The sequence below is a fragment of the Nerophis lumbriciformis genome, linkage group LG26 (assembly GCF_033978685.3).
Source record: "Nerophis lumbriciformis linkage group LG26, RoL_Nlum_v2.1, whole genome shotgun sequence".
NCBI lineage: Eukaryota > Metazoa > Chordata > Actinopteri > Syngnathiformes > Syngnathidae > Nerophis > Nerophis lumbriciformis.
In genome coordinates this window covers 2870001-2887500 of record NC_084573.2, presented here as the reverse complement: position 1 = coordinate 2887500, position 17500 = coordinate 2870001, and the positions used below count along the sequence as shown (strand labels likewise).

Genomic DNA, 17500 nt, shown 5'->3' with positions numbered 1-17500 from the left:
CACACACACACACACACACACACACACACACACACACACACACACACACACACACACACACACACACACACACACACACACACACACACACACACACACACACACACACACACACACACACACACACACACACACACACACACACACACACACACACACACACACACACACACACACACACACACACACACACACACACACACACACACACACACACACACACACACACACACACACACACACACACACACACACACACACACACACACACACACACACACACACACACACACACACACACACACACACACACACACACACACACACACACACACACACACACACACACACACAGTAAGGGTCAGTGGGTTCACTTTACAAAGCAAAGGAAAGTAGCCAAAATGTTGGTGTAAAGTGTCAGTTCCTAAAACCCTGTGGCCTACATTTCAGTTTGAACAGTAACACTGTGAATAATGAAGTGATTCTTTGGCGTAGCACCACATGGAACAGTTTGAGAATACCTGCACTAGACAAATTCTGCCCCTACCCGTTTGCTGTGTGACAAAAACATATATACATACATATGTGTACATATATATACACACATATAGTATATGTACATACATATTTATGTATGTACATATATACACATATGTATATATACAGTATGTACATATATACTGTACATATACGTATATATATTAATACACACATGTGTATATATATATATATATATATATATATATATACATACATACAGGTCAATATACATATATATGTCTATATATGCGTGTGTGTATACTGTATATACACATGCGTGTATATACATATACATATATGTGTGTATATATATACACGTATTCATATGTATATACATTCACATATATAAATGTGTATATATATATATATATATATATATATATATATATATGTATATATACATGCATGTATACACACACATATACATATGTGTATATATACAGTATATACACATACATATATACTGTATATACGTGTATATATACAGTATACACACACTTGTATTTATATACACTTATGTGTATATTCACATGTGTATATATATACGTATATATATATTCTTATATAAACATATGTGTATGTATTTATATATATTTATATATATACTTATACAGTATGTATACATATATAAAAATATATGTATACATATATAGAAATATATGTATACATATTTACATATATACACACGTATATTTACATTTATACGTATATATACATGCATGTATATACTGTATACATATGTATATATATACACATGCATATATACACACACATATACACATATATATATAAAGATATATATATATATAAATATACATATATATTATGGTGTGTATATACAGGTAAAAGCCAGTAAATTAGAATATTTTGAAAAACTTGATTTATTTCAGTAATTGCATTCAAAAGGTGTAACTTGTACATTATATTTATTCATTGCACACAGACTGATGCATTCAAATGTTTATTTCATTTAATTTTGATGATTTGAAGTGGCAACAAATGAAAATCCAAAATTCCGTGTGTCACAAAATTAGAATATTACTTAAGGCTAATACAAAAAAGGGATTTTTAGAAATGTTGGCCAACTGAAAAGTATGAAAATGAAAAATATGAGCATGTACAATACTCAATACTTGGTTGGAGCTCCTTTTGCCTCAATTACTGCGTTAATGCGGCGTGGCATGGAGTCGATGAGTTTCTGGCACTGCTCAGGTGTTATGAGAGCCCAGGTTGCTCTGATAGTGGCCTTCAACTCTTCTGCGTTTTTGGGTCTGGCATTCTGCATCTTCCTTTTCACAGATTTTCTATGGGGCTAAGGTCAGGGGAGTTGGCGGGCCAATTTAGAACAGAAATACCATGGTCCGTAAACCAGGCACGGGTAGATTTTGCGCTGTGTGCAGGCGCCAAGTCCTGTTGGAACTTGAAATCTCCATCTCCATAGAGCAGGTCAGCAGCAGGAAGCATGAAGTGCTCTAAAACTTGCTGGTAGACGGCTGCGTTGACCCTGGATCTCAGGAAACAGAGTGGACCGACACCAGCAGATGACATGGCACCCCAAACCATCACTGATGGTGGAAACTTTACACTAGACTTCAGGCAACGTGGATCCTGTGCCTCTCCTGTCTTCCTCCAGACTCTGGGACCTCGATTTCCAAAGGAAATGCAAAATTTGCATGGTTGGGTGATGGTTTGGGGTGCCATGTCATCTGCTGGTGTCGGTCCACTCTGTTTCCTGAGATCCAGGGTCAACGCAGCCGTCTACCAGCAAGTTTTAGAGCACTTCATGCTTCCTGCTGCTGACCTGCTCTATGGAGATGGAGATTTCAAGTTCCAACAGGACTTGGCGCCTGCACACAGCGCAAAATCTACCCGTGCCTGGTTTACGGACCATGGTATTTCTGTTCTAAATTGGCCCGCCAACTCCCCTGACCTTAGCCCCATAGAAAATCTGTGGGGTATTGTGAAAAGGAAGATGCAGAATGCCAGACCCAAAAACGCAGAAGAGTTGAAGGCCACTATCAGAGCAACCTGGGCTCTCATAACACCTGAGCAGTGCCAGAAACTCATCGACTCCATGCCACGCCGCATTAACGCAGTAATTGAGGCAAAAGGAGCTCCAACCAAGTATTGAGTATTGTACATGCTCATATTTTTCATTTTCATACTTTTCAGTTGGCCAACATTTCTAAAAATCCCTTTTTTGTATTAGCCTTAAGAAATATTCTAATTTTGTGACACACGGAATTTTGGATTTTCATTTGTTGCCACTTCAAATCATCAAAATTAAATGAAATAAACATTTGAATGCATCAGTCTGTGTGCAATGAATAAATATAATGTACAAGTTACACCTTTTGAATGCAATTACTGAAATAAATCAAGTTTTTCAAAATATTCTAATTTACTGGCTTTTACCTGTATATGTGTATATATATACCCTTGTGTATATGTGTATATACACACACACCTCTATAAATGTATATATATACACACACACATATATATATACATACATATTTGTGTATGTATATATATATATATATATATATATATATATATATACACATGCATATATACACACACATATACACATATATATATAAAAAATATACGTATATAGTATGGTGTGTATATATATGTGTGTATATATATACCCTTGTGTACATGTGTATATATACACACACACACACACACCTCTATAAATGTATATATACACACACACATATATATATACATACATATTTGTGTATATATATATATATATATATATATATATATATATATGTATACACAAATATATATATATATATATATATATAAATTTAGTAAGAAAAGATAGTATATTATTGTAAAGTATATTATTTAGAGGCCTTATAAAATGGGGGGGGTGCCACATTTGGCCCCTGGGCCTAGAAGTGTGACATGTGCTTCAGATGATGAATGCAACATAAACCTCACTAAGGAAAAAAAAAAAAAGCATCTTTTTGTGCCAATACTCGCCATGTATCCTCGGTTTATAGCAGTCTACTAAACAGGCCAGGGACATGATTTAGAATCTCTAACTGACTTTCACCAACTCGGAGGCGACGCAGCAGCTCATCAACTCAGCATGTCAACAGTTAGCTCTCTGTGATGGCAACTTTACCGAGGTTCTGGGCTTCTTCTTCTTCTTCAGGCCGCTGGTCTGCAGGAAGAGCGGCCCCGCCAAGCAGCCCACCACGGCGGGCGAGCCGCCCTTGCAGGCCGACGTGCTGTTGGCCGCGTTGAACCGCAGGGGGCAGGCCGCCAGGTGCACCTCCGTGCCCGCGCACGCCACCGAGTGGACGCGGAAGACGTTCTTCTGACGCTCCAAGAACAACCTGCAGGGGATGCAAACACATGGTTCATTAGTAGAAGTATAGCTAACTCCTTGTGGAGGGGGGCGTGGCCTGCGGGCCTGCTGCAGAACGGGGTGTGCAAAACCGGGCCACCAGAGGAGATGGAAGCCGACCCCCTGGCAGCGTTTACCAACATTCTTGCGGAGGTGACGACGAAAGTCAAAACGACCATCAATTCCGGACTATAAGCCGCTAATTTTCTTTCCCCTACACTTTGAACCCAGTGGCTTACAAGACGGTGCGGCTAAGTTATGGATTTTTCTTTGCTTAAGTGTTTGTTTGTGCTATTAGGCGCCATTTTTTGGAGGAGTTCACACTCTGGAGGCGCCGCAGTGTCCTTCCATTTTTTATTTTTTTTTAAACATGAAGTAGAGCGCCGTTTAGTCTTCCCGCCGTCCATGGCGTTTCAACTCGTGTGGATTCTTCATTCACGACTCTATGCAACGTTTCTAAGTTTTACAATTCAACTAAAACAATTCGTACTTGTCTTTTCTTAGTTTTTTATTTTTAAAACATTTGGAAAATTGACCAAAAAAACTCACATTGTCATTATAGGGTATTGTGTGTAGAATTTTGAGGATAATTTGTTTTTTGTTTGTTTTTTTCATTTTGGAATAAGGCTGAAACATAAAATGTGTAAAAAGTGACGCGCTGTGAATACTTATGTAGATGTATTTTCTTAGTTTTTTACTTTTAATACATTTGGAAAATTGACAAAAAAACTCACATTGTCATTATAGGGTATTGCGTGTAGAATTTTGAGGACTTTTTTTTTTCTTTCCCATTTTGGAATAAGGCTGAAACAAAAAATGTGGAAAAAGTGACGCGCTGTGAATACTTATGTACATGTCTTAGTTTTTTACTTTTAATACATTTGGAAAATTAACAAAAAAACATCACATTGTCATTATAGGGTATTGTGTGTAGAATTTTGAGGACCATTTTTTTCTTTTCTTTTTTTTTTCCATTTTGGAATAAGGCTGAAAAATAACAAAATGTGTAAAAATCGATGCGCTGTGAATACTTACGTACATGTCTTTTCTTAGTTTTTTACTTTTAATACATACATTTAGAGACCGGGTTTTCTGCTCCGCCGCTCTCAGTTTGTGGAACGCTCACCCTGACCACCTGAGGGTACCACAGACTGCGGATGCTTTTAAAAAAGGCTTTAAAACCCTTCTTTCAAAAAAAATACTTTTTTTTTTAGATAGTTCTAGTTTTTATTTGTATTTATTTGTATTATCTTTTTATTATTTTTTTAATACACTGTAGCACTTTGAGGTTGTTTGCGCGACGTAAAGTGCTTTTTACAAATAAAATCTATCATTTTGAAAATTAACAAAAAAAACTCACATTGTCATTATAGGGTATTGTGTGTAGAATTTTGAGGACCATTTTTTAAATTTTGGAATAAGGCTGAAACATGAAATGTGTAAAAAGTGACGCGCTGTGAATACTTATGTAGATGTCTTTTCTTAGTTTTTTACTTTTAATACATTTGGAAAATTGACAAAAAACTCACATTGTCATTATAGGGTATTGTGTGTAGAATTTTGAGGACTTTTTTTTTTCTTTCCCATTTTGGAATAAGGCTGAAACATAAAATGTGGAAAAAGTGACGCGCTGTGAATACTTATGTACATGTCTTAGTTTTTTACTTTTAATACATTTGGAAAATTAACAAAAAACATCACATTGTCATTATAGGGTATTGTGTGTAGAATTTTGAGGACCATTTTTTTTCCTTTTTTTTTTTTTTTTTTCCATTTTGGAATAAGGCTGAAAAATAACAAAATGTGTAAAAATTGATGCGCTGTGCTGTGAATACTTATATACATGTTCTTTCTTAGTTTTTTACTTTTAATACATACATTTAGAGACTGGGCTTTCTGCTCCGCCGCTCCCAGTCTGTGGAACGCTCTCCCTGACCACCTGAGGGCACCACAGACTGTGGATGCTCATAAAAAAGGCTTTAAAACCCTTCTTTTTTTCTTTCTTTTTTTTTAGATGTATGCGTGCTAGTTCTAGTTTTTATTTTTATTTATTTTTATCATCTTTTTTTTTTTTTTTTTTAAATACACTGTAGCACTTTGAGGTTGTTTGCTCAACGTAAAGTGCTTTTTACAAATAAAATCTATAATTTAGAAAATTAACAAAAAAAAAACTCACATTGTCATTATAGGGTATTATGTGTTGAATTTTGAGGACCATTTTATTTTATTTTTTTCATTTTGGAATAAGGCTGAAACATAAAATGTGGAAAATGTGACGTGCTGTGAATACTTATGTACATGTCTTTTCTTAGTTTTTTTTTTTCCTTTAATACATTTGGAAAATTGACAACAAACTCATTGTCATTGTAGGGTATTGTGTGTAGAATTTTGAGGACCATTATTTATTTTTATTTTGGAATAAGGCTGAAAAATAACAAAATGTGTAAAAATTGATGCGCTGTGAATACTTATGTACATGTCTTTTATTAGTTTTTAACTTTTATTACACTTGCAAAATTTAAAAAAAACTCACATTGTCATTATAGGGTATTGTGAAAGAATTTTGAGGACAATTATTTATTTTTATTTTTTTCATTTTGGAATAAGGCTGAAAAATAAAATGTGGAAAAAGTGATGTGCTGTGAATACTTATGTACATGTCCTTTCTTAGTTTTTTACTTTTAATACATACATTTAGAGACCAGGCTTTCTGATCCGCCGCTCCCAGTCTGTGGAACGCTCTCCCTGACCACCTGAGGGCACCACAGACTGTGGATGCTTATTAAAAAAAAGGCTTTAAAACCCTTCTTTTTTTCTTTCTTTTTTTTTTTAGATATATGCGTGCTAGTTCTAGTTTTTATTTTTATTTATTTTTATCATCTTTTTATTTTATTTTTTTAATACATTGTAGCACTTTGAGGTTGTTTGCTCAACGTAAAGTGCTTTTTACAAATAAAATCTATAATTTAGAAAATTAACAAAAAAAACCTCACATTGTCATTATAGGGTATTATGTGTTGAATTTTGAGGACCATTTTATTTAATTTTTTTCATTTTGGAATAAGGCTGAAACATAAAATGTGGAAAAAGTGACGCGCTGTGGATACTTATGTACATGTCTTTTCTTAGTTTTTTATTTTACTTTTAATACATTTGGAAAATTGACAACAAACTCATTGTCATTGTAGGGTATTGTGTGTAGAATTTTGAGGACCATTATTTATTTTTATTTTGGAATAAGGCTGAAAAATAACAAAATGTGTAAAAATTGATGCGCTGTGAATACTTATGTACATGTCTTTTATTAGTTTTTAACTTTTATTACACTTGCAAAATTTTAAAAAACTCACATTGTCATTATAGGGTATTGTGAAAGAATTTTGAGGACAATTATTTATTTTTATTGTTTTCATTTTGGAATAAGGCTGAAAAATAAAATGTGGAAAAGGTGATGTGCTGTGAATACTTATGCACATGTCCTTTCTTAGTTTTTTACTTTTAATACATACATTTAGAGACTGGGCTTTCTGATCCGCCGGTCCCAGTCTGTGGAACGCTCTCCCTGACCACTTGAGGGCACCACAGACTGTGGATGCTTATAAAAAAAGGCTTTAAAACCCTTCTTTTTTTTCTTTCTTTTTTTTTTAAAGATATATGCGTGCTAATTCTAGTTTTTATTATTATTTTTTTTTTATTATCTTTTTATTTATTTTTTTAATACACTGTAGCACTCTGAGGTTGTTTGCTCAACGTAAAGTGCTTTTTACAAATAAAATCTATAATTTAGAAAATTAACAAAAAAAAACTCACATTGTCATTATAGGGTATTATGTGTTGAATTTTGAGGACCATTTTATTTTATTTTTTTCATTTTGGAATAAGGCTGAAACATAAAATGTGGAAAAAGTGACGCGCTGTGAATACTTATGTACATGTCTTTTCTTAGTTTTTTTTAAAACTTTTAATACATTTGGAAAATTGACAACAAACTCATTGTCATTGTAGGGCATTGTGTGTAGAATTTTGAGGACCATTATTTATTTTTATTTTGGAATAAGGCTGAAAAATAACAAAATGTGTAAAAATTGATGCGCTTTGAATACTTATGTACATGTCTTTTATTAGTTTTTAACTTTTATTACACTTGCATAATTTAAAAAAAACTCACATTGTCATTATAGGGTATTGTGAAAGAATTTTGAGGACAATTATTTATTTTTATTTTTTTCATTTTGGAATAAGGCTGAAAAATAAAATGTGGAAAAGGTGATGTGCTGTGAATACTTATGTACATGTCCTTTCTTAGTTTTTTACTTTTAATACATACATTTGGAGACCGGGCTTTCTGCTCCGCCGCTCCCAGTCTGTGGAACGCTCTCCCTGACCACCTGAGGGCACCACAGACTGTGGATGCTTATAAAAAAAGGCTTTAAAACCCTTCTTTTTTTTTCCTTTCTTTTTTTTAGATATATGCGTGCTAATTCTAGTTTTTATTTTTATTTATTTTTATCATCTTTTTATTTTTATTTTTTTAATACACTGTAGCACTTTAAGGTTGTTTGCTCAACGTAAAGTGCTTTTTACAAATAAAATCTATAATTTAGAAAATTAACAAAAAAAAACTCACATTGTCATTATAGGGTATTATGTGTTGAATTTTGAGGACCATTTTTTTGTATTTTATTTTATTTTTTTCATTTTGGAATAAGGCTGAAACATAAAATGTGGAAAAAGTGACGCGCTGTGAATACTTATGTACATGTCTTTTCTTAGTTGTTTTTTTTTAACTTTTAATACATTTGGAAAATTGACAACAAACTCATTGTCATTGTAGGGTATTGTGTGTAGAATTTTGAGGACCATTATTTATTTTTATTTTGGAATAAGGCTGAAAAATAACAAAATGTATAAAAATTGATGCGCTGTGAATACTTATGTACATGTCTTTTATTAGTTTTTAACTTTTATTACACTTGCATAATTTTTAAAAACTCACATTGTCATTATAGGGTATTGTGAAAGAATTTTGAGGACAATTATTTATTTTTATTTTTTTCATTTTGGAATAAGGCTGAAAAATAAAATGTGGAAAAAGTGATGTGCTGTGAATACTTATGTACATGTCTTTTCTTAGTTTTTTACTTTTATTACACTTGCATAATTTTTAAAAACTCACATTGTCATTATAGGGTATTGTGAAAGAATTTTGAGGACAATTATTAATTTTTATTTTTTCATTTTGGAATAAGGCTGTAAAATAAAATGTGGAAAAAGTGATGTGCTGTGAATACTTATATACATGACCTTTCTTAGTTTTTTTACTTTTAATACATACATTTAGAGACCGGGCTTTCTGCTCCGCCGCTCCCAGTCTGTGGAACGCTCTCCCTGACCACCTGAGGGCACCACAGACTGTGGATGCTTAAAAAAAAAAGGCTTTAAAACCCCTCTTTTTTTTCTTTCTTTTTTTTTTAGATAAATGCGTGCTAATTCTAGTTTTTATTTTATTTTATTTTTTTCATCTTTTTATTTATTTTTTTTAATACACTGTAGCACTTTGAGGTTGTTTGCTCAACGTAAAGTGCTTTTTACAAATAAAATCTATAATTTAGAAAATTAACAAAAAAAAACCTCACATTGTCATTATAGGGTATTATGTGTTGAATTTTGAGGACCATTTTATTTTATTTTTTTCATTTTGGAATAAGGCTGAAACATAAAATGTGGAAAAAGTGACGCGCTGTGAATACTTATGTACATGTCTTTTCTTAGTTTTTTTTAAAACTTTTAATACATTTGGAAAATTGACAACAAACTCATTGTCATTGTAGGGCATTGTGTGTAGAATTTTGAGGACCATTATTTATTTTTATTTTGGAATAAGACTGAAAAATAACAAAATGTGTAAAAATTGATGCGCTGTGAATACTTATGTACATGTCTTTTATTAGTTTTTAACTTTTATTACACTTGCAAAATTTTTAAAAACTCACATTGTCATTATAGGGTATTGTGAAAGAATTTTGAGGACAATTATTTATTTTTTATTTTTTTCATTTTGGAATAAGGCTGAAAAATAAAATGTGGAAAAAGTGATGTGCTGTGAATACTTATGTACATGTCCTTTCTTAGTTTTTTAATTTTAATACATACATTTAGAGACCGGGCTTTCTGCTCCGCCGCTCCCAGTCTGTGGAACGCTCTCCCTGACCACCTGAGGGCACCACAGACTGTGGATGCTTATAAAAAAAAGGCTTTAAAACCCTTCTTTTTTTTAGATATATGCGTGCTAATTCTAGTTTTTATTTTTATTTATTTTTATCATCTTTTTATTTTATTTTTTTTAATACACTGTAGCACTTTGAGGTTGTTTGCTCAACGTAAAGTGCTTTTTACTAATAAAAAATCTATAATTTAGAAAATTAACAAAAAAAACTCACATTGTCATTATTTTGAGGACCATTTTTTTTGTATTTTATTTTATTTTTTTTCATTTTGGAATAAGGCTGAAACATAAAATGTGGAAAAAGTGACGCGCTGTGAATACTTATGTACATGTCTTTTCTTAGTTTTTTTTTTACTTTTAATAAATTTGGAAAATTGACAAAAAAAACTCACATTGTCATTATAGTGTGTTGTGTGTAGAATTTTGAGGACCATTTTTTTAAAATTGTATTTTATTTTTTTCATTTTAGAATAAGGCTGAAAAATAAAATGTGTAAAAAAGTGACACGCTGTGAATACTTCTCGTATGCACTGTACCGAGGTTGCTTGGCAACCATACTGCAAATGGTGCTGTAAGAATGTTTGTGGACACATTAAGTGTGCTTTAGCAGGATGTACAGTACACTAATGCAAAGTATTTGAAGTGGAGAGAGTTTCTAGACGTTTCCTTTCACACACACCTGGGAGAAAAGGCACACAATTCTCCGCGTGCTCCTGCGAGACGTCTGCGTGGGGAAAAAGCAAAAAGCCTCCCTTTCTGCGCTGCTTGGCAGGAATGTGAGCGGCGAAGGCAAACATCCTCATCCGTGTCAAAGCACATCTGTTCACATGAGACATATTGCCACTACTAGCCAGGACTGAAAAGGGAAAGTTGGGAGTTCCAAAAAAAAGCCACCCACGCTACTGGATATCACCTCACCCTTCTCACCCACGCTACTGGATGTATCACCTTTTAGCACTTTAGCAAGGCAGGAATCCTGCAGGGGAAATGCTCCTTTGCTACAAAGTCTGACTGCATATAAAGTAATAATAAAGCCAAAAGCAGTGAAGTTGTGTAAATGGTAAATAAAAAGAGAATACAACAAATCCTTTTCAACTTATATTCAACTGAATAGACTGCAAAGACAAGATATTTCATGTTCACACTGAGAAACTTTGTTATTGTTTTGCAAATATTAGCTCATTTGGAATTTGATGCCTGCGACATGTTTCAAAAAAGCTGGCACATATTATTATTATAATAATAATATTATAAATGTTCATTGTGGTATCCATTTGTGATTTATAATTTATAATATGGAGAAGATAACTGCTTTTTAATTAATTATAAATTGGAGAAATGTACTTCATACTGGGGAAAATGGGTCAGTTATGTCACGACACATAAGACTGATTTTTAATTTGTCCAATTAGTGATTGTACTGTTTAAAAATATATTATTTTTTTTTAAATTAAAAAAAGAAGATTACTCCCTTTATGTCTACGGTATACACATACATATATATATATATATATATATATATATATATATATATATGTATATATATATATATATATGTATAAGTGTATATATATATATATATATATATATATATATATATACATATATATATATATACATATATATATATATATATACACTTATACATATATATATATATACATATATATATATATATATGTATATATATATATATATATGTATATATATATATATATATATATATATATATATATATATATATATATATATATATATATATATATATATATATATATAGTATATGTATCCCGCCTTCCGCCCGATTGTAGCTGAGATAGGCTCCAGCGCCCCCGCGACCCCAAAGGGAATAAGCGGTAGAAAATGGATGGATGGATGGATGGATGGATATATATATATATATATATATATATATATATATATATATGTATATATACATATATATATATATATATATATACATATATATATATATGTATAAGTGTATATGTATATATGTGTATGTATATATATATATATATATATATATATATTTATATATATATAAATTTATATATATATATATATATATATATATTTGTTATTTTAGAAAAATCAAATCAAATCAAAATATATATATTTTTTGTTGTTATATTTATTGTTTTATTTATTTTTATAATTATTTACTATCTGTTTATAATATTTTATTTTATTTCTGATAATTATTATTTTATTTATTTATTTTACACGTTTTTCTTTATATATATATATAAAAAAAACGTGTAAAATATAAATTTATTTATTTTACACGTTTTTCTATATATATAAATATAAATATATATATATATATATATATATATATATATATATATAAAGAAAAATAATAAAATAAACGTGTAAAATAAATAAATTTATATTTTACACGTTTTTTTTATATATATATATATAAAGAAAAACGTGTAAAATAAATAAATACAATAATAATATTTATATATATAATATATATATAATTTTTTTTTTTTTAAATGTATTTATTTATTTTTATAATTATTTACTATCTGTTTATATTATTCTATTTTATTTCTGATTATTATTATTTATTTATTTTTTACATGTTTTTCTGTATTTAATTGACTTATTTGTAAATATTATTTAGTTTTCTTGCTATTCCTTTCTTTTGAGGTGGGGTTGGCATTCCTGGGGTATAAACAAGAAAATATTTTGACATTTAGGGCAGACAATAGATATATGATGTATGTAAATATGATGTCATGGATAGGAATGTCTGATGCTGGATGTCAATAAAAATTCAATGAAAAAAAAAAAAAAGAAGAAAAAGCTGGCACAAGTGGCAAAAAAGAGTGAGAAAGTTGAGGAATGCTCACAATATATTTCATGTTCACACTGAGAAACTTCTTTTAGTTTGAATGTATTTATTTGAACTCTGCTTAGTTGTACGTAAATCTATTTTAAGTCCTTTTTCTTTCCATTTCTTATTTCTTTTTGTAATTAGCCTGACCTAAGCCTTGATAATAATTGTGTAAACGCTCCAAAGCGTTCAGACAGATGGTTTTCTACACCAAAAATTCCCAAATTTCCCAGAATTCCAGGTTTTCCGGGACATTTTTCCTCATTCAAATTGAATTAGCCAATTTTCAAACTTCCACCATTTCCACATTTTTCCAAACAATTCAAACCATTCCACCCTCAACATATTCCACTTATCCTGGAAATTTAACTATAAATTTTTTCAACTGCAAAAAAATTCCAGGAATTCCCAGTTTTCCAAACACTATTTTCACCCTTTTTTCTGGCGACTACTCCTTCCACATTTTTCAACCCACTTCAACCGTTCCACTGTCCAAACATTCCTCTTAGTCAGGACAAAAAACTGGAAACATTTCCAGTTTTCCCGAAATTCCAGGAATTCCATAATACCATTTCTCAATTAAAAATGTTACTACTTCCCAGATTTCCTAAAATTCCCAGTTTTTATGAATGTTTTTCCCATTCCACCATTTCCACATTTTTCAACCTATTCAAACCATTCCACCTTCAACATCCTGGACATTCAAACTATCCAAAAAATTCCAGGAATTCAGAGAATTCTCTTTTTTTCCAAACCATTTTTTGACCCTCAAACCATTCTACCTTCAACATATTCCACTCATCCTGGACATTTAAACATAATTTTTTTAACTTAAAAAAAAATTACAGGAATTCCTGGAATTTTCAGTTTTCCAAAACCTATTTTCACCCTTGTTTATGGCAACTACTCCTTCCACATTTTTCAACCCACTTCAACCGTTCCACTGTCCAAACATTCCTCTTAGTCAGGACAAAAAACTGGAAAAATTTCCAGTTTTCCCGAAATTCCATAATACCATTTCTCAATTAAAAATGTTACTACTTCCCATATTTCCTAAAATTCCCAGTTTTTATGAACGTTTTTCCCATTCCACCATTTCCACATTTTTCAACCTATTCAAACCATTCCACCTTCAACATCCTGGACATTCAAACTATCCCAAAAATTCCAGGAATTCAGAGAATTCTCTTTTTATCCAAAACATTTTTTGACCCTCAAACCATTCCACCTTCAACATATTCCACTCATCCTGGACATTTAAATATCATTTTTTCAATTTCAAAAAAAATTACAGGAATTCCTGGAATTCTCAGTTTTCCAAACCCTATTTTCACCCATGTTTATGGCGACTACTCCTTCCACATTTTTCAACCCATTTCGACCGTTCCACTGTCCAAACATTCCTCTTAGTCAGGACAAAAAACTGGAAACATTTCCAGTTTTCCCGAAATTCCAGGAATTCCATAATACCATTTCTCAATTAAAAATGTTACTACTTCCCAGATTTCCTAAAATTCCCAGTTTTTATGAACGTTTTTCCCATTCCACCATTTCCACATTTTTCAACCTATTCAAACCATTCCACCTTCAACATCCTGGACATTCAAACTATCCCAAAAATTCCAGGAATTCAGAGAATTCTCTTTTTATCCAAAACATTTCTTGACCCTCAAACCATTCCACCTTCAACATATTCCACTCATCCTGGACATTTAAATATCATTTTTTCAACTTCAAAAAAAATTACAAGAATTCCTGGAATTCTCAGTTTTCCAAACACTATTTTCACCCATGTTTATGGCGACTACTCCTTCCAAATTTTTCAACCCACTTCAACCGTTCCACTGTCCAAACATTCCTCTTAGTCAGGACAAAAAAATGGAAACATTTCCAGTTTTCCCGAAATTCCAGGAATTCCATAATACCATTTCTCAATTAAAAATGTTACTACTTCCCAGATTTCCTAAAATTCCCAGTTTTTATGGACGTTTTTCCCATTCCACCATTTCCACATTTTTCAACCTATTCAAACCATTCCACCTTCAACATCCTGGACATTCAAACTATCCCAAACATTCCAGGAATTCAGAGAATTCTCTTTTTATCCAAAACATTTTTTGACCCTCAAACCATTCCACCTTCAACATATTCCACTCATCCTGGACATTTAAATATCATTTTTTCAACTTCAAAAAAAATTACAGGAATTCCTGGAATTCTCAGTTTTCCAAACCCTATTTTCACCCATGTTTATGGCGACTACTCCTTCCACATTTTTCAACCCACTTCAACCGTTCCACTGTCCAAACATTCCTCATAGTCAGGACAAAAAACTGGAAAAATTTCCAGTTTTCCCAAAATTCCAGGAATTCCATAATACCATTTCTCAATTAAAAATGTTACTACTTCCCAGATTTCCTAAAATTCCCAGTTTTTATGAACGTTTTTCCCATTCCACCATTTCCACATTTTTCAACCTATTCAAACCATTCCACCTTCAACATCCTGGACATTCAAACTATCCAAAAAATTCCTGGAATTCAGAGAATTCTCTTTTTATCCAAAACATGTTTTGACCCTCAAACCATTCCACCTTCAACATATTCCACTCATCCTGGACATTTAAATATCATTTTTTCAACTTCAAAAAAAATTACAGGAATTCCTGGAATTCTCAGTTTTCCAAACCCTATTTTCACCCATGTTTATGGCGACTATTCCTTCCACATTTTTCAACCCACTTCAACCGTTCCACTGTCCAAACATTCCTCTTAGTCAGGACAAAAAACTGGAAAAATTTCCAGTTTTCCCGAAATTCCAGGAATTCCATAATACCATTTCTCAATTAAAAATGTTACTACTTCCCAGATTTCCTAAAATTCCCAGTTTTTATGAACGTTTTTCCCATTCCACCATTTCCACATTTTTCAACCTACTCAAACCATTCCACCTTCAACATACTGGACAATCAAACTATCCAAAAAATTCCAGGAATTCAGAGAATTCTCTTTTTATCCAAAACATTTTTTGACCCTCAAACCATTCCACCTTCAACATATTCCACTCATCCTGGAAATTTAAATATAATTTTTTCAACTTCCAAAAAAATTACAGGAATTCCTGGAATTCTCAGTTTTCCAAACCCTATTTTCACCCATGTTTATGGCGACTACTCCTTCCACATTTTTCAACCCACTTCAACCGTTCCACTGTCCAAACATTCCTCTTAGTCAGGACAAAAAACTGGAAAAATTTCCAGTTTTCCCGAAATTCCAGGAATTCCATAATACCATTTCTCAATTAAAAATGTTACTACTTCCCAGATTTCCTAAAATTCCCAGTTTTTATGAACGTTTTTCCCATTCCACCATTTACACATTTTTCAACCTATTCAAACCATTCCACCTTCAACATCCTGGACATTCAAACTATCCAAAAAATTCCAGGAATTCAGAGAATTCTCTTTTTATCCAAAACACTTTTTGACCCTCAAACCATTCCACCTTCAACATATTCCACTCATCCTGGACATTTAAATATCATTTTTTTAACTTAAAAAAAAATTACAGGAATTCCTGGAATTCTCAGTTTTCCAAACCCTATTTTCACCCATGTTTATGGCGACTACTCCTTCCACATTTTTCAACCCACTTCAACCGTTCCACTGTCCAAACATTCCTCTTAGTCAGGACAAAAAAACTGGAAAAATTTCCAGTTTTCCCGAAATTCCAGGAATTCCATAATACCATTTCTCAATTAAAAATGTTACTACTTCCCAGATTTCCTAAAATTCCCAGTTTTTATGAACGTTTTTCCAATTCCACCATTTCCACATTTTTCAACCTATTCAAACCATTCCGCCTTCAACATCCTGGACATTCAAACTATCCAAAAAATTCCAGGAATTCAGAGAATTATCTTTTTATCCGAAACATTTTTTGACCCTCAAACCATTCCACCTTCAACATATTCCACTCATCCTGGACATTTAAATATCATTTTTTTAACTTAAAAAAAAATTACAGGAATTCCTGGAATTCTCAGTTTTCCAAACCCTATTTTCACCCTTGTTTATGGCAACTACTCCTTCCACATTTTTCAACCCACTTCAACCGTTCCACCGTCCAAACATTCTTCTTAATCAGGACAAAAAACAAAGTTGTTTTTTGAACTGGAAAAATTCCCAGTTTTCCCGAAATTCCAGGAATTCCATTTCTCAATTAAAAATGTTACTACTTCAACATTTCTCAACCGTTTTAAAAATTCCATTCATTCATTCATTCAGACTATTCAAGTTTTTTACCATTTTCCAAAAAATTCCCCCTTTTCCCGGAATTCCCACATTTGAATGAAATTCCCATTGAAATGTTTCCAAGTTGCACAATTCCCACATTTGTCAACCTATTCAAAGCATTCCTACATCAACACATTCCACTCATCCTGGACATTCAAACTAACACTTTCCCAAGTTCTAAACCAAATTCCGGTTTTCCTGTAGTGGACAAGGTGGGCCCCA

At 32.0% G+C, this 17500-nt stretch overlaps 1 protein-coding gene across 3 annotated transcripts in view; it reads right to left on the bottom strand.

The window, feature by feature from the left end:
- The window catches only part of loxl3b (lysyl oxidase-like 3b), a 57391-nt gene that overhangs the window by 31282 nt on the left and 8609 nt on the right, over window positions 1–17500 (bottom strand). For all 3 annotated transcript variants that reach the window (XM_061987660.2, XM_061987659.2, XM_061987658.2), the window contains exon 5: window positions 3686–3899. In XM_061987660.2, coding sequence (XP_061843644.1) covers window positions 3686–3899 — 214 coding nt within the window. The remainder of the gene's footprint in view (window positions 1–3685; window positions 3900–17500) is intronic.